Source organism: Phoxinus phoxinus (genome assembly GCF_949152265.1).
Source record: "Phoxinus phoxinus genome assembly, chromosome: 16".
In the NCBI taxonomy this organism is placed as follows: domain Eukaryota; kingdom Metazoa; phylum Chordata; class Actinopteri; order Cypriniformes; family Leuciscidae; genus Phoxinus; species Phoxinus phoxinus.
This window is the reverse complement of record NC_136891.1, coordinates 2,932,512-2,958,201: the sequence shown is the minus strand read 5'-3', so window position 1 is coordinate 2,958,201 and position 25,690 is coordinate 2,932,512. Positions and strand designations below refer to the sequence as shown.

At 37.1% G+C, this 25,690-nt stretch overlaps 1 protein-coding gene across 4 annotated transcripts in view; it reads left to right on the top strand.

The window, feature by feature from the left end:
- gphnb (gephyrin b) overlaps positions 1–25,690 on the top strand; it is a 104,081-nt gene extending 78,391 nt beyond the window's left edge. The window contains exons 10-24 of one of the 4 annotated variants that reach the window (XM_079584716.1): positions 4,591–4,653; positions 8,213–8,255; positions 10,352–10,489; positions 12,667–12,759; positions 15,701–15,756; positions 15,844–15,963; positions 16,891–16,949; positions 17,020–17,173; positions 17,993–18,114; positions 19,315–19,402; positions 19,904–19,977; positions 21,202–21,266; positions 21,403–21,506; positions 22,145–22,241; positions 25,155–25,690. In XM_079584716.1, coding sequence (XP_079440842.1) covers positions 4,591–4,653; positions 8,213–8,255; positions 10,352–10,489; positions 12,667–12,759; positions 15,701–15,756; positions 15,844–15,963; positions 16,891–16,949; positions 17,020–17,173; positions 17,993–18,114; positions 19,315–19,402; positions 19,904–19,977; positions 21,202–21,266; positions 21,403–21,506; positions 22,145–22,241; positions 25,155–25,288 — 1,410 coding nt within the window. In that variant the 3' untranslated portion in view covers positions 25,289–25,690. Of the gene's footprint in view, positions 1–4,590; positions 4,654–8,212; positions 8,256–10,351; positions 10,490–12,666; positions 12,760–15,700; positions 15,757–15,843; positions 15,964–16,890; positions 16,950–17,019; positions 17,174–17,992; positions 18,115–19,314; positions 19,403–19,903; positions 19,978–21,201; positions 21,276–21,402; positions 21,507–22,144; positions 22,242–25,154 lie in introns of all 4 variants that reach the window. The other 3 variants (XM_079584715.1, XM_079584718.1, XM_079584717.1) reach the window with 3 other exon arrangements.

The following is a 25,690-nucleotide window of genomic DNA, read 5'->3' as shown; positions in this document are numbered from 1 at the left end:
CAAATATGCAACTCGTGAGTCATCATGATATATTAAATACAGCGTATTGCGCAGAATCTGCACATTTCTGGCTTACTTGAACACACACGTCACTAAGCAACAAACAACGGTGCGCTTGCTCACTTGCATTGAAGTAATAGCGAATATTAAAAAGCATTTGGTTAACAGAAAAGACATTGTTATTTTCCAACATCCTACATGTTCTGTGTATTGTATTGATCTGTCCACCTAACACAACTTTTTTGGTAAAAAAAAAAAAAAAAAGCCCTTTAAAATCGATTCCCTATTTTCATTTTCGAATCCTGGGTTGGTTGGTCCGATCGATTGTGCAATCAATCGATTTTCGAACGTAAAGTGACAGCCCTAGTCGTGGACAAGAAACATGTCAGACTACCCGTTGCTTTCCGACCAGTCACTGCGAGCCGTCTCACACACACACACATTCACTCGCACACATGTATAGCTTACACACACACTCACACACACACTCGCTCACTCACTCGCGCACACACATTCATTCTCACTCACTCACTCGCACACACACACACACACACACACACACACACACTCGCTCACTCACTCACTCGGGCACACACACTCACTCGGGCACACACACTCACTCGCGCGCACACACACACACACACACTCACTCTCGCTCACTCACTCACTCGGGCACACACACTCACTCGGGCACACACACTCATTCGCGCACACACATTCACTCTCACTCACTCACTCGCACACACACACACACACACACACACTCACTCTCGCTCACTCACTCACTCGGGCACACACACTCACTCGGGCACACACACTCACTCGCGCGCACACACACACACACACACTCACTCTCGCTCACTCACTCACTCGGGCACACTCACTCGCGCACACTCACTTACTCTCTCGCTCACTCACTCGCGCACACACACTCACTCACTCTCGCACACACACTCACTCGCGCACACTCACTTACTCTCTCGCTCACTCACTCGCGCACACACACTCACTCACTCGCGCACACACACTCACTCACTCGCGCACACACACTCACTCACTCTCGCACACACACTCACTCACTCTCGCACACACACTCACTCGCGCACACTCACTTACTCTCTCGCTCACTCACTCTCGCACACACTCACTCACTCGCGCACACACACTCACTCACTCTCGCACACACACTCACTCACTCTCGCACACACACTCACTCGCGCACACTCACTTACTCTCTCGCTCACTCACTCTCGCACACACTCACTCACTCGCGCACACACACTCACTCACTCGCGCACACACACTCACTCACTCTCGCACACACACTCACTCGCGCACACACACTCACTCATTCGTACACACTCACTCTCACTCACACTTGACGGATCCTGTCGTGGAGGACCAGAAAAAAACATGTTTTTATGGCGATGTCGTGAAGCATTGCAGACGTCCACTATGGTTTGTCGGTTGTCGTCCACTATGACACACTATACGAGATTAAACGATCGAATCTTGCGTCCCGACGCCCGTTGTAGTTTACGAATCCCCACGACACCCTACGTCAAACGGATCGTACCAAAATCATGCTAAAATCGTGTAACCGGACCAGGCATAAGTCAAACTTGTTGTGTAACTTCCCTCAAAACATTGAGAATAAAGCAGCGGATAGATCCTCTTAAGCTACACTTAAAACGGCAGTTATCGACATTGATAAAAATGGCATCAATTACATCTTTACACCAGTAGGTGGCGACAAGTGACTGTTAAAACTTTTTTTCATTGGATCATTCATTAAAGAGATTCGTTCAAAAATGGTAATTCATCCAGTAATGAAACAAATGAAGTATTTATGAGTGAGTCATTGAATCATTCACTCAAGCCGAGTTTAAATAATTCAGATTAATTAAACATTTTAAATAGACTGCAGCAATTAACATTTTATCAAAACCTCTAGTAAATTGCGCTATTTTGTTCAGTTGTCTGTTCAGAATCTGGGAGAATCACGATCTCTGTGTGTGTGTGTGTGTGTGTGTGTGTGTGTGTGTGTGTGTGTGTGTGTGTGTGTGTGTGTGTGTGTGTGTGTGTGTGTGTGTGTGTGTGTGTGTGTGTGTGTGTGTGTGTGTGTGTGTGTGTGTGTTTCCTATGATGCACTTCAGGAGTGTGTTGAGTTCAGCTTCACAGTTAGTGCAGATTGTAAAAATGACAAGAGCTCCTGTCCTGCTTCAACCCCGTCACTGTCTTAATTAAGACAGTACAAACTCCATCATATGGTTTGGTCTTCTAACTGACATCAGTAGGATACCTAAACCCATCACTAATACTAACTAACCCACACACACACTCCAGTTTTATTACGTATACTCTCTCTTAAAAATAAAGCTTCTAAAAGGTTTTTTTTTTTTGCCATTGAAGAACTATTTTTGGAGAACAGTTCCTAAAATAACCTTTTTTTTTATTATTATAATCTAAAGTACCTTTTTCCACTATAAATAACCTTTTGTGGAATGGAAAAGATCCATGGATGTTAAAGGTTCTTCATAGAATAATCGATCCCAATAAGAACCTTCATTTTTAAGAGTGTTTATAACAAAAATGAAAACACTTGTCATGTTTATTTTTTGTGAATATCTGTATTCACACCACTTCCATTCACCAAAACAGGTGTCAGACACAATTAATTCATAGATTAAACATTTAAAGTCATGAAATTAGCAAGAATTAGATGGTAAATTTAATGTGGTAAAATAAAAATATGGTTTTAATTTAAACACCTGTTTCAAAAGCTCTTCTTTTCTGCTCAGAATCACAATCTGATCATTCGAAAATACAAAAACAACATTAGCTGAAAGATGATTTATTAGATGTGACATCACAAGGAAATATCTATATTTCTTGTAAATGTCTTTACAAATTAGGTATTAATTAGCCACATCTAAGATATTTTATGAGGGATAATGAACTGATATCCCAGTGATTTTACAGTTGTTGTTTTTATTGTTTTGTTTTTCAGTGCATCTTAATTTTTCTTATTTTATTCACTCAGAAATACATTGCAATAATTAAAATGGGTGTTGCATGACATTTGATGTTGACTTTGAAGTGTTTTTGTGTGACTGGCTATATAGTTCCCTAAAGCTTAAGTGTCTGTGTGTGTTTAACGTGTATTATTCTTGGCGATTTATGTAATTTGTATGAAATGTTCATTAGCATCCTTTTTAGTTCTTCAGACACCTGAAGGATAAAGGGGTCATATGATGCTTTTAAATATTTTCCTTTAGTGTGTAATGTGTCTGTATGTAGGAAATTTACTAAATATCTTCATGGAACATGATCTTTACTTAATATCCTCATGATTTTTGGCATAAAAGAAAAATGGATAATTTTGACCCATACAATGTATAGTTGGCTATTGCCACAGATATACCCGTGCGACTCCAGACTGGGTTTGTGGTCCAGGGTCACATATGAGATTTGCAAAGTAACAAAGCTCCTAGTCTCGTAAAATGGGGGTTTATTCCATCTAAAGTTGGTTTTGATCGTTCGGCTTAATCGTCTGCTTTTTAGTATCCGACTCTGGCTCAAACTGATACGGTAAAATTACAACATTATTATTATTATTATTAACTTTGTTTACAATGGCTTTAGAAGCCAAAGGATGTTACATTTCAGACACAGGCTTGAGGTGTTCGGCCAATCACAACGCACTGTGTCAGCTGGCCAATCAGAGCACTCTGAGCTTTACAGAAGGAGGGGCTTTATAGAAATCAGACAGGAGTGTGTTTCCCGTACAACGGTGTGACTCGCTGCTTAACTACCATAGTACGATACATCGATGACGAAATCAACTATACTCACGACTGTTTCCAGAAAACATATTGTTGCAAATTGGTCGTTCAACCATGTTGGTTAATGATGTCACGCACGTGGTGGAGTAATAACTTATTTTAATGAATCTGTTTGAGATCGAATTAATGCTAGATGTTTTACTATAAATTGCAGACATGGCATCTGAGGACTATTTCTCATTTTTCTCAGTTATTTTGCTTTATTTCCAGATTCAATCATAGACTCGTTCTTACGCACTAGAGCTCGCTCACACATGCGCACTCTTCAAAAACTACTCTTTAAATCTCTTGACAAACTAAAAGACGTAAATGACATTTGTATGTATTATAAATAAAAGATACAGGTTGTACTGAATGTCAGCTTGCTTATTTTGCTCAAGATAAGGATTTATTGAGTCCACATGTCATGCAACTACTCTTCTAACCACAGGTTGACGCTGTCGTTCCAAACACACACTCTGCGATGCTGTTTGCGAATACCGACAGGACTTGTGAACACTAACGATGCTTTCGGGAAACACTGACTGGGATTAGAGGAGCTGCAATAACGTACAATATGTGAATATTAAAGCATGTTAACCTATTCTACTTTTAAAATAGCTTCATACGACCCCTTTAATTGTGCCTTCTGTCTGTGTGTGTGTGTGTGTGTATCTTTGAGTTGCCTGATGCCGCTGTCAGTTTTCAGTGGGATTGTTTCTTGTGTTGCTTGTAACTGATGGACTGATGACTTTATCTCCGTAAGCTCCAGTGTAGGTTGGAGGTGCTTAAAGACGATCGCCGAGGCCATAGGACCTTCAGTTCTCGAGTAACTATCCCAGAACCATCAACAAACTCTCTCTCTCTGCCTTCTTTTTTTGCTCGCCACTTCTTTGTGTCTTTCTTTTAAGCATTTCCTAATCCTATTTTTCTTTTTGTATATTTTTAACATATGGGTAGAATGAGTTTGACTAGTTAACATGAACTAACAGCATGTATTAATCTTAGTAAATATACATTTTAACATGTACAAATATTTTATTAAAGGATTAGTTCACTTTCATATAATGTTGCTGATAATTTACTCACCCCGATATCATCCAAGATGTCCATGTCTTTCTTTCTTCAGTCGAAAAGAAATTAAGGTTTTTGAGGAAAACATTCCAGGATTTTTCTCCATATAATGGACTTCAATGGCAACCAAATATCCCAATGTTCAAAAGAAGTTTCAAATGTTCGTCTCAATGCAGCTTCAAAGTCTCGACACGATCCCAGTCGAGAAATAAGAGTCTTATCTAGCGAAACGATCGTCCATTTTCTAAAATAAAAATATATACTTTTTAACCACAAATGCCCATCTTGTACCATCTCTGAGATGCGTAGTATTACAATTATAACAAAAATTAAAACACTTGTCATGTTTCTTTTTTGTGAATATCTGTATTTACACCACTTCCATTCACCAAAACAGGTGTCAGACACAATTAATTCCTAGATTAAACATTTAAAGTCATGAAATTTCTAAGAATAAGATCGTAAATTTAATGTGATAGAAAAAATATATAATTTTTAACACGTTTCAAAAGCTTTTTTTTCTGCTAAGAATCACAATACTGATCATTCGATAATAAAAAATAAAAACATTAGCGAAGTTTTCGCCCTTCCCTACCTTTTTGAACCGGAGTACACAGACAACTAACTTAGACAGATGACGTGACGCGTGACCTTTCCAACGTGATGACGCAATGCGTGACGCATCTCGGAGATGGTGCACGACGGGCATTTGTGGTTAAAAAGTATATTTAAAAAAATTTGGGGGAGAAAACAACCGATCATTTCGCTAGATAAGACCCTTATTTCTCGTCTGGGATCGTGTCGAGACTTTGAAGCTGCATTGAGACGAACAAATGAAGATTCTTTGAACATTGGGATATTTGGTTACCATTGAAGTCCATTATATGGAGAAAAATCCTGGAATGTTTTCCTCAAAAACCTTCATTTCTTTTCAACTGAAGAAAGAAAGACATGGACATCTTGGATGACGTGGGAGTGAGTAAATTATCAGGACATTTTTATTTTAAAGTGAACTAATCCTTTAAAAACAAAAGTTGTATGTTAACATGAACTAACAATGAACAGTTAACAAAGATTAACAACTAAAAATGGTAACACTTTACAATAAAGTTAATTACTTAACAATCAACTACCTTACATCTAAGAGTGAACAATACTTCTACAGGATTTATTAATCTTAGTTAATATTAATTTCAACATTTGCTAATACATTATTAAAATCAAAGGTTGTATTTTGTTAACATTAATGTGAAGTAACATGTACAGTTGTATTTTTATTAACTAACATGAACAAAGATGAATAAATACTGTAACAAAAATATTGCTCCTTGTTAGTTCATGTTAGTAAATACATTAACTAATGTTAAACTAATTATCGTAAAGTGTTACCGTAAAAAAAATTACCATAAAAGTTACCAATAAAGGTACCATAAAATGGTGATTTTAGCCTGAAAACTGCCAATTATTCTACAGCATGTATAATATTAATTTCAGCATTTATTAATAATATTATTAAAATCAAAAGTTGTATGTTAACACGAACTAACAGTTGAATCGTATTAACTAACATTAACAACTGAGACCTTATAGTAAAAATTTACCATAAAAGTTATATATATATAGCATGAAATACCACCATGTTAGTATCATAATGTTTTTATTTTATTGATTTTAGCCTGAAAAGTGCCTATTATTGAACCTCCATAATGCACAGCCACAAACAATGAGTCAGATTACTGGAGTCCCTGGACATTTCTGCTTGTTTGTTCACTTTTCTTCAGAAGCTATAGTGTTCTGTGAGTTTTGCTGAGATCATCATCTTGTTTGATTTATTATCCCTGTGCTGCTCGCTGCGTTTTTGCTCTTTCAGCTGTTCTGTGTGTGTGTGTGTGTGTGTGTGTGTCTCTCACATGTTTCATGAGCTGTGTGGCGTCCCGGCTCTCACGCTCTCGTAACTGTCGTTCTCTCCTCCTCCGGGTCTTCTCTTGATGCCGTGTCTGCTTCTCCTCGGGCAGCCGTAGTTCTCCGGGAACGCTCGACTCTATCATCCTCTCGCTGTAGAGCACTAGACAGTCTATGAGATCTTTCCTGACACTGATTATAGGGTGCTTTTCACAAGTACAGTCATCTCACAAACTCCAGGAACTATCACTTCAGTCCGGAAGAGACGCGCAACACGTTGAGGTTACAGAGAGGATGATGTTTTTAAAAGAGAAGAAAGTGTGAATGAAAGGAGAAAGGAAATAAGACACATCAGTTGTGTTCCCTTTTTTGACTCCATTATAAAGAACCCTTTATGCCAAAAATGTCTTAAATGATTGCATAATACTTTCAAGTTTGAGTTATTTCCATTTTTCTCCTGTGATAAAGTATGTTTAATGTTTAAAATTGAATTAGAATTAAAAAATTTAACCAAATTTGAATTCCATTAAACGATCCCATGATGGGAACCTCTAAAATGTTCTGTATATGAAGTGCATGAAATATGGAATTTACAGATTTTTTTTTAATGGGAATAATGTAGATTCAGTCTTTTTTGAAATCAGATGAAGTTGTATGTCATTACGTCTCTGATCTCTAATATTTCTTCTGAATCTCACCATAACATTTATAGGTTTGGGGTCAGTAAGTTTTAAAGAAAAGTTTTAAAGAAATTGTTTTATTCAGCAAGGATGCATTAAATTGATCAAAATGAGCAGTAAAGATTTTATAATGTTACAAATATATGCTGTTTGACATTTCTATTCATTAAATCATTAATCTTCTGAATTCTATTCGAAATCCTGAGTTTCCACCAAAAAAAAAATAATGTTTTCAACATTGATAATAATCATAAATGTTATTCATCATAGCAAATCATCATATTATACTTATTTCTGAAGGATCATGTGACACTGATGACTGGAGTAATGATGCTGAAAATTCAGCTTTGATCACAGGAATAAATTACACTTTAATATATATTCACATAGAAAACAGTTATTTTAAATTGTAATAATATTTCATAATTTTTACTGCATTTTTTATCAAATAAATGCAGAAGTGAGCAGAAGAGACTTCTTTCAAAAACATCTTACCGACCCCAAACCTTTAAACAGTGATGTTGCTCTGTCTGTTTCTCCTCATTACATCCCAGAATTCTCAGCTTCATGTTTGTCTCCAAGTTTCATAATGATTCGACAGCACCATGACATTACTTATACTGTTTTCTGGGAGGTTGTATAGCTAACATCTCATAAAAGCTCCATGAAAACACAAATAAATTAAATATTAACTTTCTTTCCTGTCTTTCTTTCCTTCTTCTCTTTCTTCAGGTGCAGTCACGATGCAGCAGCAAAGAAAATATCTTGCGAGCAAGTATGTCTAAAAAAAAAAATGTGTTTCTTCTGCGTGTGATTTTAAAATACTCAGTGTCACTGCAAAAGCCTGCTTTTCCATTACTTTTTCCAGTGTTTTAGTCATCTAGCCTGATAAATATGCCAATATTTTGTATCAGCAGTTAATTTGCTCGATTGGAATCACAAGACAGACTTTTGACACACTCAAAAAAATTATATGTTGGCTTTAATTAACTTTTTTATGTCAACAGGTCACACATAACTGGATTATGTTAAACAAACATAATTAGTTCATGTAACTTCAACATCATGGAATTAAGTAATTTTAAGCGACCCAATTTAAGTAATCTCAAAGTGAATTTTTTAAGGTTTCCTGACATGATTCAAGTGTTTTTTATTTTCATTCAGCCATTAATATTTAATTTTTTTAGTGACACATGGTTAAATTGATAGACTATAGCTAGCTATTTGCTAGCAGAAGCACATTAGCATCTTAAATGCTAAGATTTACATGCTCCTTCAACCAAAGCAGTCGTTATTAACCAAATCGGTCTTCTCATTTTCTCAAAAAAAACATAAAATAACACTTAATTTTAACATTTATTTTCTCTTAATTCAACCATATGCAAAGCATGCTGGGAACTAACAAGCACCGCCCAGTTTCAGTTAATGCAACACAAATCATTCATGTAATCCAACACAAACGGATTAAGTAAACTTAAATTTTACATATATTTAAGCAGATTGAACACAATCAAATTAAGTTAGGGCAAAATGGTGTCGCACTATAGCGCCACCCTCTGGATGTAAGAATATTTTACTTTACATAAATGGGTTGTGTTTAGACAATGCGTTAGGACTTTGTATTGTTAAGTTGAGACATAGTTACTTGGACCTTAATAGAAAAAAAACATTTCAAATCAACAAACACAATTATTACAAGTAAACTAATTATAAATGTATTATGTAAAGTGCACAACCTTCCTTGTTCATTTTTTGAGTGCAGCATAAATCTTTTTTCTTTATGCGTAAACAAATGATAATACTGGGACTAAACAGAAAACAAGAGATCATCTAAAAAAAATTTTAACAGATTTATTTATTTATTATTATTATTGGAGGTGAGGCTATTTATACTAAGTGCAAATAGCAACAACAACAAAACTATTTGGTTTCCACTAAGTGTAAATAATAGTTAGATGTTTAGACTTTAGCAGTTAGTCTTTAATTAATCTTAAATTAATTAACCTCAGCGTATTTTAGTACAATGTTCTAGTACAAGTACGAGCTGTAAATAAAACAGATTTTTGTAGTACATTTTACAAGTCTTTCTACTTCAAAATTTCATGTTTAATTCAATGTGCCTCTTACAATTTTTTATACATTTAATAGCAATTTCTGTGTGAAAATTGTTTCTACACCTTCAATTATTTTTAGTGTACATTATAAAACAGTATACAATAATAATATCTAGGGCTGTCAAAAGATTAATTGCGATTAATCGCATCCAAAATAAAAGTTTGTGTTTGCATAATATATGTGTGTGTAGCCTACTGTGTATAATTATTATGTATAAATACACACACACATTCATGTATATATTTAAGAAATATTTGCATTTATATACTGTATATACATTTATATAATTTATATTATATATAAATATTTTATATATAAATATAACCAATTTTTCTTAAATATATACATGATTGTGTGTATTTTTATATATATAAATAATTATACACAGTACACACACATATATTATGTAAACACAAACTTTTATTTTGGATGCGATTAATCGCGATTAATCTTTTGACAGCCCTAATAATAATAATTCAGTGTTTATAATTATATTTATTAAAATGGACAGGCTATTTACATTTAGATAGATAAAATAGATTAGATTAAAAAGATATATTAAATAGACTGTAAATAGTATGTAAAAGAAACATACATTAATTTTCCGTGTTTTCTTTGTGTTATTTATTATCATTTATGCATCAGTACAGCCTCTTTATCTAGATATCAGCATCAGACACTAGAAACCCCATCAGATGAGCATTATTTGTGTGTGTGTACAGTATGACGCGTTTAGGATTGCGTGTGTATTTGTAGGTCATAGTGCGGTGGACATCACCAAAGTGGCTCGGAGACACCGTATGTCTCCATTTCCTCTCACCTCGATGGATAAAGCCTTCATCACTGTGCTGGAGATGACCGCAGTTCTGGGCACTGAGATCATTAACTACAGAGGTACACACACACACACACCAGGGTTGTTCAGATGGATTTACCGTATGTATTTCTCCTAACAAAAAAAAAGCACCTCCATGGTATTATATTATCTGATGCAGTCACTTTACCAAGGTGCACCAAAGTATCTTTTGTGAGTCTAATCTTTTTTTCTCTGATCACTTTTTTCGTGATTTTTATTAAACATGTTTTATGGCTGTTGAAAGTGAATCTTACTGTACGTTCACACCGCCGGCGGCGAGAGCGTCAAATTGGCCGGAAGCCATTCATTTTCAATGAGAGCCGGCGGCGACCTCCGGCGAGGGCGGCGCGTCTTGGACGGCGAGAGCGGCGAGAAGAGTTGAAATTTGTCAACTTTATGGTAATAAGCTATGACGCGGTTCGGCGGCAACCAATCGGAATGTAGAAGTCCTCCGCCTGAGAGGAGACCAGAGAACACAATCCTGTAAACTTTGGTTCCGACCACATTAGTTCCTAAGCAAAATGGAGGAAAAGTTAATTATTTCTGTTGCGGGTTTCCCGTTATTGTACGACGTGTCCCTGTTTACATACAGGGACATTAATAAAAAGAATGACGAATGGAAAAAGGTGTCTGAAATTGTTGGTGTTTTGTTACTTTCACATTTAAAAGATTTGAATAGGTTAACTTATACCCTACGTGTGGCCAGTCTGCATAAAATAGGATACTGATTTATGTTCAGTTCTTATTTGCTTTGCGGCTCCTTTAAATAAAGTTTTTTTTAAAATCACGCATTCTAAAATCTACGTCAGAGCGCCAGAGAGTCCCCGAATCTCACGGCGTCGATGACAGGGCGGCGAGAACGAATTTTTCCGCTCTCGCCGGCGGCGGTGTGAACGTACAGTTACAGTATGTGCCGTATATCATATCTGTGTGTGTTAATCTGTTGTGATATTGATCCTTCTGTAATCTGATTGTAATCTGTAATCTGTAATCTGTGTGTGTGTGTGTGTGTGTGTGTGTGTGTGTGTGTGTGTGTGTGTGTGTGTGTGTGTGGGCTTGGTTTATTATGCATTGTGGGAACCGAATGTCCCCACAAGGATAGTAAAACCTGAGATCACCTCCATTGTGGGGACCAGCCAGCGGTCCCCATGAGGGGAATGGGTTAATAAACATACTAAATTATATATTTTTGAAAATGTAAAAATGCAGAATGTCTCCTGTGATGGTTGGGTTTAGGGATAGGGGCAGTGTAAGGGGATAGAATATACAGTTTGTACAGTATAAAAACCATTACGCCTATGGAATGTCCCCACAAGGATAGAAATGAAAGCTTGTGTGTGTGTGTGTGTGTGTGTGTGTGTGTGTGTGTGTGTGTGTGTGTGTGTGTGTGTGTGTGTGTGTGTGTGTGTGTGTGTGTGTGTGTGTGTATTATATTATATTATATTATACCGTGTCCTGAGATGGTCTCAGTTCCCTTCACAGAGCGTTTCGAGAGAGATTAGTCGCTACACTTAAAAAGTAAAATGAATAAAAAACACTTGAAACTTTACCTGTAAAAATGCTACAAATAAAAACCTGTTAATAAAACACCAAGTTCCCTTACTATGTATGTTGGAAAAACTATAATAGATCTACTTTAAGTAATTTTACAGTAAAATGCTGTTAAACACAAACTTTGGAAGTAAAAATAAACAGTCATCTTCAAATTTAGATAATAAAAAAACAACATAAACTGATATTCCCACAATTCCCCGCGTGACACTTTACATTTGATGGTATTTTGTTGAAACAACTATGGCTCTCTGGAAAAACTGATTGGTTAATTGTGTATTTGATTCTGCAACCAAACCTTAGTTTAGAAACACACTAAAATGTTTAGTTGACAGTTTTCACATGCAGGATAAATGATTTTGCTAATCTCTCTAGTTTCATGTTTCCATCTGGTCGATTAGTAACACAAGACAGACTTTTGACGGCATAAAGTCTGGTGCATATTTTGTCTTTATGTGTGAACAAATGAATATAATGGGACAAAACGGAAATCAAGAGAAGCCAGCATCTAAAAACCACAATTAATTTTTTTTTATGTGTTTTATTTGTTTATCTTAGGGGGTTAAAAATGCGGTTGTCCCTTATGTATTTTTAAAAGGCCTGTTATGCATGCATATTTTTTGCAGATAAACACACTTAATCTTGCTCTGTGTTGTTCTTGTAGACGGCATGGGTCGAGTTCTGGCTCAGGACGTTTATGCCAAAGACAACCTGCCTCCGTTCCCAGCCTCTGTTAAAGATGGCTACGCTGTAAGAGGTGAGAACCCACATGACTGGATGAGTGAAAGTTTAACCAGCGGTCTGACGGTCCTGGTTAACTCGCGCTCTAGTGCTCGCGTCAGGACTGCGTATCGAAAGCATTACTCACGTCTGCTAGAGCGACGCTTGAGACGTCTCTCGGGGGAAGAATGTCAAATGCTTCATTCATTTCTCATGGACTTTGTGTTGGATGGGATTTTCCATCTTAAAGGGGTGGTTGATTATGATTTCACTTTTCTAACTGTAGTTAGTGTGTAATGTTGCTGTTTGAGCATAAACAACATCTGCAAAGTTACAACGCTCAAAGCAAACGGAGATATTTGCTTTTAAAGAAATTGTTTTTTAAGAACTACAACAAACGGCTGGTCAGGACTACATGACATTCCTCCCGGGTTAGTGACATCACCAACCCTAAAATTTACATAAACCCCGCCCCTGAACGCAATTTATAGATTATCATGACAGAATATGCTAATCAATGACTAGAAGATAACTACACATAAGCTTCATAAATTCATCAACTAACCATTCAGAAATGTCCTGTTCTTCTACATGTTGTCACTTCTTCTTGAGTCTCTCCATCATTGTCTGACTCCGGTTTGAACATAAAAGGCTGAAAGTTTTTGAAATGTTCAGTGCATGTGTGTGTGAGGTAAAAGGACACAAGTACTTGAAGCTCCGCCCCCTGTGCCGGGAGCAGCAGCTCATTTGCATTTAAAGGGACAGACACAAAACGGTGTGTTTTTGCTCACCCTCAAAAAGTGGCTATTTTAACATGATAAATAAACATATCTGTGGGGTATTTTGAGCTAAAACTTCACACACACACTCTGGGGACATCAGAGACTTATTTTACATCTTGTGAAAAGGGCACTATACCACCCCTTTAAAAATATCATAACTACTACTTTTTTGCATTAATTGCATATTTATGAGCTCATGAGAGAAGTTAGTGACGGTCTATAAACACATTTGTTTGATAGGCCATGTTATGGCAGCTTTCTGGCTCTTTACAGCATTAGGAAGATCATAAGTTGATATTCAGTTGCTGTCAAATCAATACTGACCCCATTTAGTTTATTTATACCCATTCCTGGTCTTACTGTGCATGTTTATTAGGGCTGCACGATACTGGGAAAAACTGACATTGCTATATTTTGCTTTTCTGTGATTATATATTGCGATATGAAAACTGTTTCAACAGATGACTTGAAGTTGGAGAGTAAAACTGCATAGAAAATAATAAACAAATTACAAGCATTAGATTAATAAAATGAGATACAAATTAAATAAACAGTGCTTTATGTTTTTCAGGTAAGTATTCAGGTACAGAATTTCAATAATCAAATGTAAAATAACATTGCATTGACTTCACTGTATACATTAAATATAATTAATCTTTGTTAAAACTACAAAAGGGATTTTCTCTTTGTATTTTGTTGTTTGATTAACATTAATGGCACAGACAGCGGCAGGTATCTTAGGCTACTGTCACTTTAAGAGCTAATGCACGGATCCAATATAACGATTCTTTCTCAATTGTTTACGTTCACGTAAGCCAAAAACCACTGGGTTTTTGAGGATACTCGATGAGAAGGGTATTTTAACATTATTTTGCATGTATGTGTCCTTCCAAGCACAGATAGAGGCGGAAGAGAACAGAATTTGGTGTTCAATTTCCGAAATGAGTTCTCTTTTGCGTCTCTGTGCTTTGATGGACCCCGTTGACTTCCATAGTAGGAAAAAAAATACTATGGAAATCAATGGGGTCCATCCACTGTCTGGCTACTGACATTCTTCAAAATATCTTCTTTTGTGTTCAACAGAAGAAAGAAACTCATACAGGTTTGAAACTACTTGAGGGAGAGTAAATTATGACAGAATTTTCCTTTTGAAGTGAATTATTGCTTTAATGCCTGATTCAGATTACTCATTTTTTTTGTCTGTTACGCGATTTTGACTCATAAGATCTTGTCGTGTCTTGTCGTGGACAAGAAACATGTCAGACTACACGTTGCTTTCCGACCAGTCACCGCGAGCCGTCTCACACGCACACATAGCCTACACACGCACTCACTCACTCACTCACTCACTCACTCACTCACTCACTCAGTCACACACACAAACACACTCACGCACACAAACAAACAAACTCACTCTCTCACACACACACTCTCACTCACTCACACAAACGCACTCACACTCTCACACACACACACTCTCGCTCACTCACTCACAACTGCACTCACTCACTCACACTCTCACACTCTCAGGTACACACACTCACTCTCACTCACTCACACACACAAACACACTAACTCACGCACACAAACAAACTCACTCACACACTCTCGCTCACTCACACACACAAACGCACTCACTCACACTCTCACGTACACTCACTCTCGCTCACTCACACACACTCACTCACTCACACACACAAACACACTCACTCACTCACGCACACTCACTCACTCACACACAAACACACTCACTCACGCACACAAACAAACTCACTCACTCTCACACACACTCTCGCTCACTCACTCACTCACTCACTCACTCACTCACTCACTCACTCACTCACTCACTCACTCACTCACACACACACACACACTCACTCACTCACTCACTTACTCTGGACGGGACCCGTCGTGGAGGACCGGAAAAAAATTAAACATGCTAGTCTTTTTGTCGCGAAGCATCGCAGACGCGGGTTGGTTGTTGCTCACTAAGACACACACTATACGAGATTAAACGATCGAATCTTGCGTCCCGACACCCCTTGTCGTTTACGAATCCCCACGACACCCTACGTCAAACGGATCGTGTCAAAATGATGCTAAAATCGTGTAATCTGAACCAGGCATAAGGTTTTATACAGAACTTTTTCTTCTGAGAGTGTGCGGTGTTATATATATGTCTCTGTGTGCCGACAGCGGCTGATGGTCCTGGTGACAGATTTATTATCGGCGAGTCTCAGGCCGGAGAGCAGGTGAGAAAACGTATCGAATGTTGGAGAAATCCACCTTCAAATGTGAGGAAAATGATCCATATGAACTGCTGTAACGTGTGTGTCCAGCCCACACACACCGTGATGCCGGGTCAGGTGATGCGGGTGACGACAGGCGCTCCTATTCCCTGCGGAGCGGATGCTGTGGTTCAAGTAGAAGACACTGAACTCCTGAGAGAGTCTGAAGACGTGAGTTACAGCCGGCTGATTCTTTTATAAAACATGATAATACATAATTTAAGCATTTTAATTTATTTATATATTACACTGCCTTTCAAAGTTTGGGGTCGGTTAGATTTTTTAATGTTTGAAAGTCTCTTCTGCTCACCAAGGCTGCATTAATTTGATCAAAAATACAGTAAAAAATAATGAAATATTATTACAATTTTAAATAACTGTTTTCTATGTGAATATATTGTGAAATGTAATTTATTCCTGTGATCAAATCTGAATTTTCAGCATCATTACTCCAGTCTTCAGTCACATGATCCTTCAGAAATCATTCTGATATGCAACATTTCTGATTATTATCAATGTTGAAAACAGTTGTGCTGCTTCGTATTTTTGTGGAAACCGTACTACTTGTATATGTAATGTACACACAGTTTGCTGAAATTAAATACAGTTAGAGTTTTACTCAAAATCTACCAAAATTATTCGAAAAGTCTGTCAAAAGTAATCTGTCATTTATTTCTTACGGATTTAAGAGGGGTTTTTTTTGTCTCTTCCAGGGTTATTATTATAACAAAAAACTATAAAACCATTTTGTTTCTTGAAATAAAATAAATGTTATCTGAAATAAAATAAAATATACAAAAACTTAAACTTATTTTATTTCAGCTAGCTCCCAAGGCAAAATTTCACAAAAATGTATAAACTATAACTATATAGACATATTAAAAAAAACATATATATATATATATATATATATATATATATATATATTTAAAGAAATATATTAAAATATGAAGAAAAAAAATTACTAAAACTTTAACTGAAATTAAAATTAAAATGGAAAATATTCAAATAAAATCGAATTCCAAATATGATTAAAAAGTATAATAGTATCTCAGATATAGTAAAATAACTCTGCTCCTGTTTAAACTCATCCCTCAGGGCACAGAAGAGCTGGAGGTGCGGATTCTGGTTCAAGCTCGTCCAGGTCAAGACATCAGGTGAGCACCGTTTCTCAGCGTGACTGTGTGTGTCTCACGTGTGTCTGACAGAGTGTGTCGTCCTCTGCAGGCCCATCGGTCATGACATCAAGCGTGGCGAATGCGTGTTGTCCAAAGGCACTCACATGGGCCCGTCTGAGATCGGGCTTCTGGCCACGGTGGGCGTCACGGAGGTGGAAGTGCAGAAGTTTCCCGTCGTGGCTGTGATGTCCACTGGGAACGAGGTGACGGGACACACACACACACTGCTCTTTACATCTCCATTGTTTTTTCTAGTCAGCAATGATATCAAATGTGACCCTTGACCACAAAACCAGTCACATGTCGCACGGGTGTATCTGTGGCAATAGCCAACAATACATTGTATGAGTCAAAATGATCGATTTTTCTTTTATGCCAAAAATCATGAGGATATTAAGGAAAGATCATGTTCTGTGAAGATATTTTATAAATTTCCTACCGTAAATATATATAAAAAATATTTTTGTGAGTGAATGCAACACAATCGTGAACATAAATGCACAACTTTAAAGGAGATTTTCTCAATGTTTAGATTTGTTTGCATCCTCAGATTCCAGATTTTCAATAGTTGTGTCTCGGCCAAATATTGTCCTATCCTAACAAACCACACATCAATGGAAAGATTATTTATTCAGCTTTCATATGATGCACAAATCTAAATTTCAAAAAAATTGACCGCTTGTGACTGGTTTTGTGGTCCAGGGTCACAAATGGGAAATTAAGCATCATTGTCCTTTTGATAATATATAGTCATAGGTATTAAAATGCATTCAATTAATTAAAAATAAACCTAACGGCTAACCCTCTGAATTTTAAAATGTTTCAAAACCAAGGATCAAAACAGTATGACGTAATAAAGCCTCGTTTGCTGACTTTGTGAGTTTGATAGAAGCTCCGAACCACTGATTCGGAACAAAAGATTTGTAAATGTTTTCTTTGGAATACATAAACGTTATAGTTATCATGCTTGGTGTGTACGGGCCTTTGTTGCTTACTTACCAAGCAGTAAACTGTCTTTTCAGCTGCTGAACCCAGAGGACGATTTACACCCCGGGAAGATCCGAGACTCTAATCGCTCCACGCTGCTGGCCACCATTCAGGAGCACGGATACCCCACCATCAACCTGGGCATCGTGGGAGACAAGTGAGCATCTTTCACCCTACCATACAGACATATCAATAATCGTGCGCCAGGTTTGAACTACATCAGTCAATCAATTCTTGATTTAATAAAACATTTAAATTTTTGCATGGGATGTTTTTGTTAGTTTGAGAACTAAGGAGAGTACAAACAAGAGTACATATAACCAGACGTGTCAGGGGTGTATAGAAAAATAATTTTCCAAATACATTTTGATGTCAGTTTTAAATAGTTTTTCCTCAACCATTTGACTTTATGAATATAATAATGGGCAAATATAATAATTAAATCAAATACTTGATTTTTATCACCGTCCAATGAGAAAAATTAAAACATCTTCCACATTAACTTTAAAGTCCCCATGAAATCAAAGGTTTAGTTTTTTATCTATAAGCTAGTGTGCTCCAAAACAATGACAAAATCCGCATTTAGAAGATATAAGCATTCAAATCTTAGTCTCTCACTTCCACAAAAATAGATAAATGATTTTGATGACATCACTCCGCACTTCAGCTTTTCATCCAATCAAATGCTCTATAGAATCTGAAGCTCCGCCCTTTACATTATAAATAGGAAGCTGCAGCTGAAATCGGTCACTTGTTCACACATGTACTGTTTTCTACATGATGCCGGCGCATAGTGCACTATATAGGGGTTAGGGAACGATTCAGACAGTGTAAATATGCTTTCCATGAAGTCTGGTTTCACGTTAGTGTTACAAGAACAGCCGCAGCTTCGGTCCAGAGACTCGATACACAGAGCGGATCATGTGATCAAGTCCCGCAGACCACAAAACGTATCGAACAGGTTTGAATTCTGCACAGATTGCTGTATTTTAAAGTGAAATGGAGGAGGATATGAGGAGAAACGATTAGAGTTTAGGAGGAAACTGCGGCTTTAATGAGTTCAACAGCTCTGGATGAGCTGTGATATAAACAAAACGCTATTGGCTACTCGATATGACCCGCCCTGTCTTCCTGTATCAGTGGAAATTATGCTAACCCATTGAACAATACTGCGCGTTTCAAGCCCTTTAAAAGAAGTGCTGACTTTAATTTTTGTGCCATCTAGTGGTCTAAAAGAGAATAAAGTCAATGCTCATTTTACCACGGTGTGCCCGTCGTATCCTATATATATTTTTTGTTTTGTTTTGTTTTTTGACATGTCATTTGTACTGGTAACTGTTACCTTGGTGTCCCACAGCCCTGATGACCTGTTGAATGCTCTGAATGAGGGAATCAGTCGTGCCGACGTCATCATCACCTCAGGGGGCGTGTCTATGGGGGAGAAGGTACAAGACGTTCATATGCTATCTATTTTGTTGGTTGCTTTATAAAGACAAAATCAACAGCTAAATGGTGTTTTTGTAATATTTGGTTTGATGATGTTCCAAATGCAGGAATGTCCTTGTTAAAGGAAAAACTGCAATTTTAGGAGGATGCATGGAAAAGCATAACACGTCGTCCGATGATGTGCAGACTTTGAGTTTGATTTAGTAATCACTGCTTTATACTGACATCTAGTGGCTGGATGCTAGTAAGACCCGCTGACCCCTTCAGATGAGATGTATCTCACTGAGATTTTCACATCAAAGAGTTTTACACCTAAAGAAATGAGGTGCCTTGTACTTTACATAATTACAGATCTGTTTAAAATGATGTACACTCACATTAGATGAGTGAATACTGTGTTTCTACAATCAGAAAACTTTATTTGTCACACAGCACAGTTTTTTGCAATTGGTCCAAGTTCACGGCATCATTAAGATCATTTTAAATGGATGTTTTCACAGGATTACCTGAAACAGGTACTTGATATCGATCTTCATGCTCAGATACACTTTGGACGTGTCTTCATGAAACCAGGGTGAGTCTTTGAAGAAACGGGTGACATCTGATGTAGAGATTGTACAAGTGATGTAGATTCAGGGTGTTTTCACACTTAGATCCTTGTTAAATGAAACAAACACTTTGACTGGATGGAAGTTGAATAGAAAAACTCCCAACAAGTAGACTTGCATGCCAGTCCGTTTATTTTATTTTATTTCATTTTATTTGTTTAGAAAAGTAATAGAAGAATAGAAATAATAATTAATTGAAATTAATCAAAAAATAAATATTAATATATTTTATTACTATCAAAAAATAAATATTGATATATTTTATTACTATCTACTTTAACTGGATCGAAATTGATTAGGAAAAACTCCAAGTAGACTTGGATGCCAGTCCGTTTATTTTATTTTATTTGTGTTAATTAAATTTTATTTTATTTTATTTGTTTAGAAAAGTAATGGAATAATATAAATAATAATTAATAGAAATTAATGCAAAATAAATATTAATATATTTTATTACTATCTACTTTAACTGTATCGAAATTGATTAGAAAAACTCCAACAAGTAGACTTGGATGCCATTTTATTATATTTGTATTTTATTATATTTGTTTAGAAAGTAATAGGAATAATAATTAATTGAAATTAATCCAAAAATAAATATTAATATTTTTTATTACTATTTTCTTTAACTGGATCTAAATTGATTAGGAAAAACTCCAAAAAGTAGACTTGGATGCCAGTCCGTTTAATCCATTTTTTTTTTTTTTTTTTTTTTTTTTTTGAAAAGTAATAGAATAATAGAAATAATCATAAAAAATAAACAATAATATAGTTTGTAAATATGTCGGAACTTCTTTACATGGATCGTGCATGTTTGCATAATGCTCAGAAAAGCCTGTATGTGTAGTTTACGATACCAAAAATACGTGTGCCATTATAGTTACACGTAATGAGCTAACAATGGTTGTATGTTTGTTTAATAACTGAAAATAAAGTTAAATAGAGTGCTTTGTATTCACAGTGCATATTTATAGGTGAACCCTATTTCACGACAGACTTAAAGCGAACTGTATTCAGACCATGTCTTAGTTCAGTTCAGCTTTGGAGCATTGAGAGCGATCTCATGCAGTATAATCTGGTGAACTGCTCTCAGCTTGAGATAAACCCAGTGTGAAAGCACCCTGATATTGAGTGTCAGGCTGTGAGAATCAGTCCACGCGGGTTTTGAGCTCTGGTTTGTCTTCCGTTAGTCTCCCCACAACATTTGCCACTCTTGATATGGACGGGTCTCGAAAACTTATCTTTGCTCTGCCAGGTAGGGACGGTGAGAGAGTTTATTGGTGTATTTTTCAAAAACACATACTAGTCTGTAATTTATCACAGATTTCACTATTTTTTGGTCTATTATGTTTCTTCAATTTAATGAGCACCGTTTCTCCCGTGCTTCACAGGTAATCCTGTGTCAGCGGTCGTAACATGTAACCTCTTCGTCATTCCTGCCTTGAGGAAGATGCAGGGAATCTTAGACCCGCGGCCCACCATAATAAAAGCCCGGGTAAGACCACCTTTGACTTTACAAGTACTAATAACACACAAATCTAACAAATGTAAAAAAAAAAAATAATAATTATCTTATTTAGATTCTCAACTATTTGTCCAAAACTTGCCCGAACTTTCCAAATTGAGTTATCTAAACAAACACGTTGAACTTTAAACAATGTTGTGCCAGTTCCCAGCATGCATTGCAGCTTGAAAAACATATCTGGTAACTAGGCTATTATTTTTAAAAATGATCATTGGTTTGCATTTACTGGCTTAATTTATGCTGCTGTCATATTACTGAATTAACATTTGAATTGGCATTATTACTTCAGTCTTCAGTGTCACATGATCCTTCAGAAATCATTCTAATATGATGATTTGCTGCTCAAGAAACATTTATGATTATTATCAATGTTGAAAACAGTTTTCATATTTCTGTGGAAACTGATACATTTTTTTTTTTTTTTACTTTCTTTGATCAATAGAAAGTTCAAAAGAGCATAGAAATCTTTTATAATATTATAAATGTCTTTACTGTTACTTCTTTCAAAAAAGTTATAGACCCTAAACTTGTGTCAGTGCATTAACTTTTAAACAGTAATTTCATTAATCTATTGACAAAAAAACTCAAATCTGCTTGATTGTTTGCAGTTGTCATGTGATGTGAAGCTGGATCCACGTCCTGAGTATCACCGCTGTATTTTGACGTGGCACCATCAGGAACCTCTGCCATGGGCACAGAGCACAGGTAACACATCTATTACCTCACATTTACTGACCTGCGTTATATAATATCTCTTTAAGCCCTATTCGGACGGTATTAACTCTACAGGGGTAGATGGAGTAATGTAATTTTACCACAGGACGTCTGTACTATCAATGGCCAATTCGCACGGGATACGATATCTCAGTAAAACTATCAGAAGTGGGAGAGTAACTCGATTTGCGTATCACTGTGCGTCGTCATGTGTGTATTACGCTGCTTCCTGATATCACGTGCGTAAAGGGCCCTATCAAAAAGCATGTGTTATTTGCTAGTTTCAGCCCGACACCGTTATCATTTTTACATTGTGCGCCACATTGTTTAAAAAGCAAATGCATTTGCGCCCATCTGTGCGCCCATGGGCTGCTGGTCTGAGAACGAGGTGTGTTCGGGAGCATTGTTGGTGCGTTGCTATTTTGAGGAACTGAAATAAACTGAGCCATTGACCAACTGAAAACTGGTCTAAAGTCAATGCCGCAATTTTTTTTTTGTTATTTAAAAGGGCGCATTGGTAATGTGAGCCTTTAGGCGGGTCCACAACATGCTTATTACACACACACTCTGCTTATTACACACACAGGGACACGCAGCAGCACACAAACATGCCAAATATTAACAATAAAGGGATTACAATGTAAAAGATTAATATTGTGTACATAAAGATATGGTGGAATCTAGTCCCGTAGATGGTCTGCTTGCGCTTTAACCTCAAGCACACACACACACACACACACACAGAGCTTTAATCTCGTGCACGAGCAGATCCGTTTCCTCGCTAGAGAAGCGTTCAGTTTTTCCACCTTCAAATTCCGCCATGTAAATATTGAATCGACCGCGGCGTGAGCGCAACTGGGAGATGAGACTGATTGGTTTATTGCACGTTACGCCCAAAACACTCCCATTACTCATTAAGAGAATAGGGACGACACTTTTAGACTATACGCCGGGTGCATCAATCATGTTTCCCGTCGTTAAACTAGCAAAAGTGGATTCGGAGTAAGTTTACTTGTGCCCTAGCCTGGCTAACGTCAGACCCAATTCTCGTTGAGACTTGGGTCTGGGAACCACATGTGCATTTTCTCGTATTTGAGGCGTGGTTTACGAATGCCCGGCGCCGTTTATTGGGTGCTAAGAATGTCTATCAAATGCGCCTGTACGCTCATAGCCAATCGTTTCCATTATACCAGATGACGTATGTAGAGCGACAGAAATTAGACAAGGAAGAAGACGATGGGTAAGATATTTTTGTGTAAACAATGACGTTCAGCGACTATTGCCGTTTGTGCAAGATAAACATGAGGGTCGAAGGTATATATGGATATAAACAAACTGCTTAGTTGTGTCGTATAGATGTCGTCATCGTCTTGCTGCTCCCTCCCGTTCTGTGATTGGTTCCCTAGATGAGGCGAAAATCTGGTCCATGGTATCCAGACTGCCTTTCAGCGTGAATAAAATCGCACACGGAACGCACATGTAGGAAACCTCATGAATTACGGCCGTTTCACATCGCAAGCGCGAGCAACGCGTGAGCAGTGCGTACTGTGGCATGCATGTTAATCAATGAGTGGATTCACACCGTGAGCAGGAGCGTCGCGTGAGCGGCAGTGAAGCACGGGTTTCGTTACGCTGCTCACGCTCAATTAAAGTGAAAGCACACTTTTGATGGACAAAATAAATATGATTTCACACAAAAAGTGCCTAAAATGCACATTATTTGCATGTCTAGTGTGTTTTAACAAGAACTGGAGTAGCTATGTCAGAAAATAAAATGAAGACTCAAAAATATAGATATATGAAATTTACCCATTTAAACTTGTTTTTATTATTCAGTTTGGGTAAAAGTATATGGTGTTTTATATAAAAAAATAAATAAATAAAAAATATTTGTGTGTGCTGTAAAGCGGTTAGAAAAAATAAGATCGGTATCGGCATCTCAAACTAAATGAAAAATCGGAATCGGCCTAGAAAATTGTAATCGGTGCATCTCTATAATCGTTCTGGGGTGTGTTTCGCAAGTTCCGTCGTTATCAGCATAGTTCAACGATTTGGTGTTTCCCGAAACCATCGTTCCAACGAACGTTCGCAAACAGCATCGCAAACTTGTGTGGTTGGAACGACAGCTCTCGAGCTGTGGTTAGAAGCATAGTTTCTAGTTTACATGAGATATATACTGAATAAATCCTTATCTTTAGCAAAATAAGCAAGCTGACATTTAGTACAACCCGTATTTTTTATTTAGAATACATACAAATATAATTTACGTCTTCTAGTTTGTCAAGAGATTTAAAGCACCGTTTTTGAAGACTGCGCATGTGCGAACGTGCTCAAATATGTAAGAACGAGACAAATATTGAGTCTGGTAATAAAGCAAAGTAACTGAGAAAAATTTGAAATGGTCTTCAGATGACATGTCTGTAACTTATATGACGGAATCTAGCGTTAATTCGATCTCAAACAGATTAATTAAAAAAAGTTATTAGTCCACCACGTGCGAGACTTCATAAACCAACGTGGTTGAACGATACTTTGCGAAATACGGTTTCGGGAAACAGTCGTGCCTAGCTAGTTGATTTCTCCAACGATGCATCGTACTATGGTAGTTAAGCAGCGAGCTATATAGTTGTACGGGAAACGCACCCCTGATTGGCTGGTATCAAACACCATCACATAATGTGATGTTAACAGATGTTTTATTTATTTATTTCTACATTTGCCGTAGTATTGTCGATGGGTTCAATAACACATCCTGCAAAAGGGGGGCCTTGGCCAGAACCTCGTGGTATTTGGGGGGCCTCGTCATGGAAAAGTTTGGGAACCCCTGCTTTAGACCACGAGCTTAGATCGTTAAAATAGGGGCCGAACTTTCAAACTTGTCTTCCTCTCTCTGTCTCTGTCCAGGGAACCAGGTTAGCAGCCGACTCATGAGCATGCGCAGCGCTAACGGACTCCTGATGCTACCTCCCAAAACCGAGCAATACGTGGAGCTGCACAAGGGCGAGGTGGTGGACGTGATGGTCATCGGCCGCCTATGATGACAGACACGGGCAGAAGGACCGAGAGTGACGGGTGGTTCACGGTGCATGTTCACATATCATTGACTGTAATATGCAACGGCACAGCTAGTTTTTATTGATTTGGATAACGCTGAAGTATAGTCAACATCTTGATCACAAAACTAGATACATATGAGAAAAAAAAATCTATTATTTCAAAGAAAGAAAAAATATAACTTTTAAATTATAAAATCTAATTATAAAAAGAGATTTATTCTGTATTATTATTATTATTATTGCATTTTTCTTGTCATTATTATTAATTATTATTATTATATTAAGGCAACTTTATTCTTTTCATTGCAGTTGCTTTGTGTGTTCAATGCTAGATCTTATAGCTGTAGCATTTTAATAGAAAACTGTAGGTGCCTGCCCGGAGAT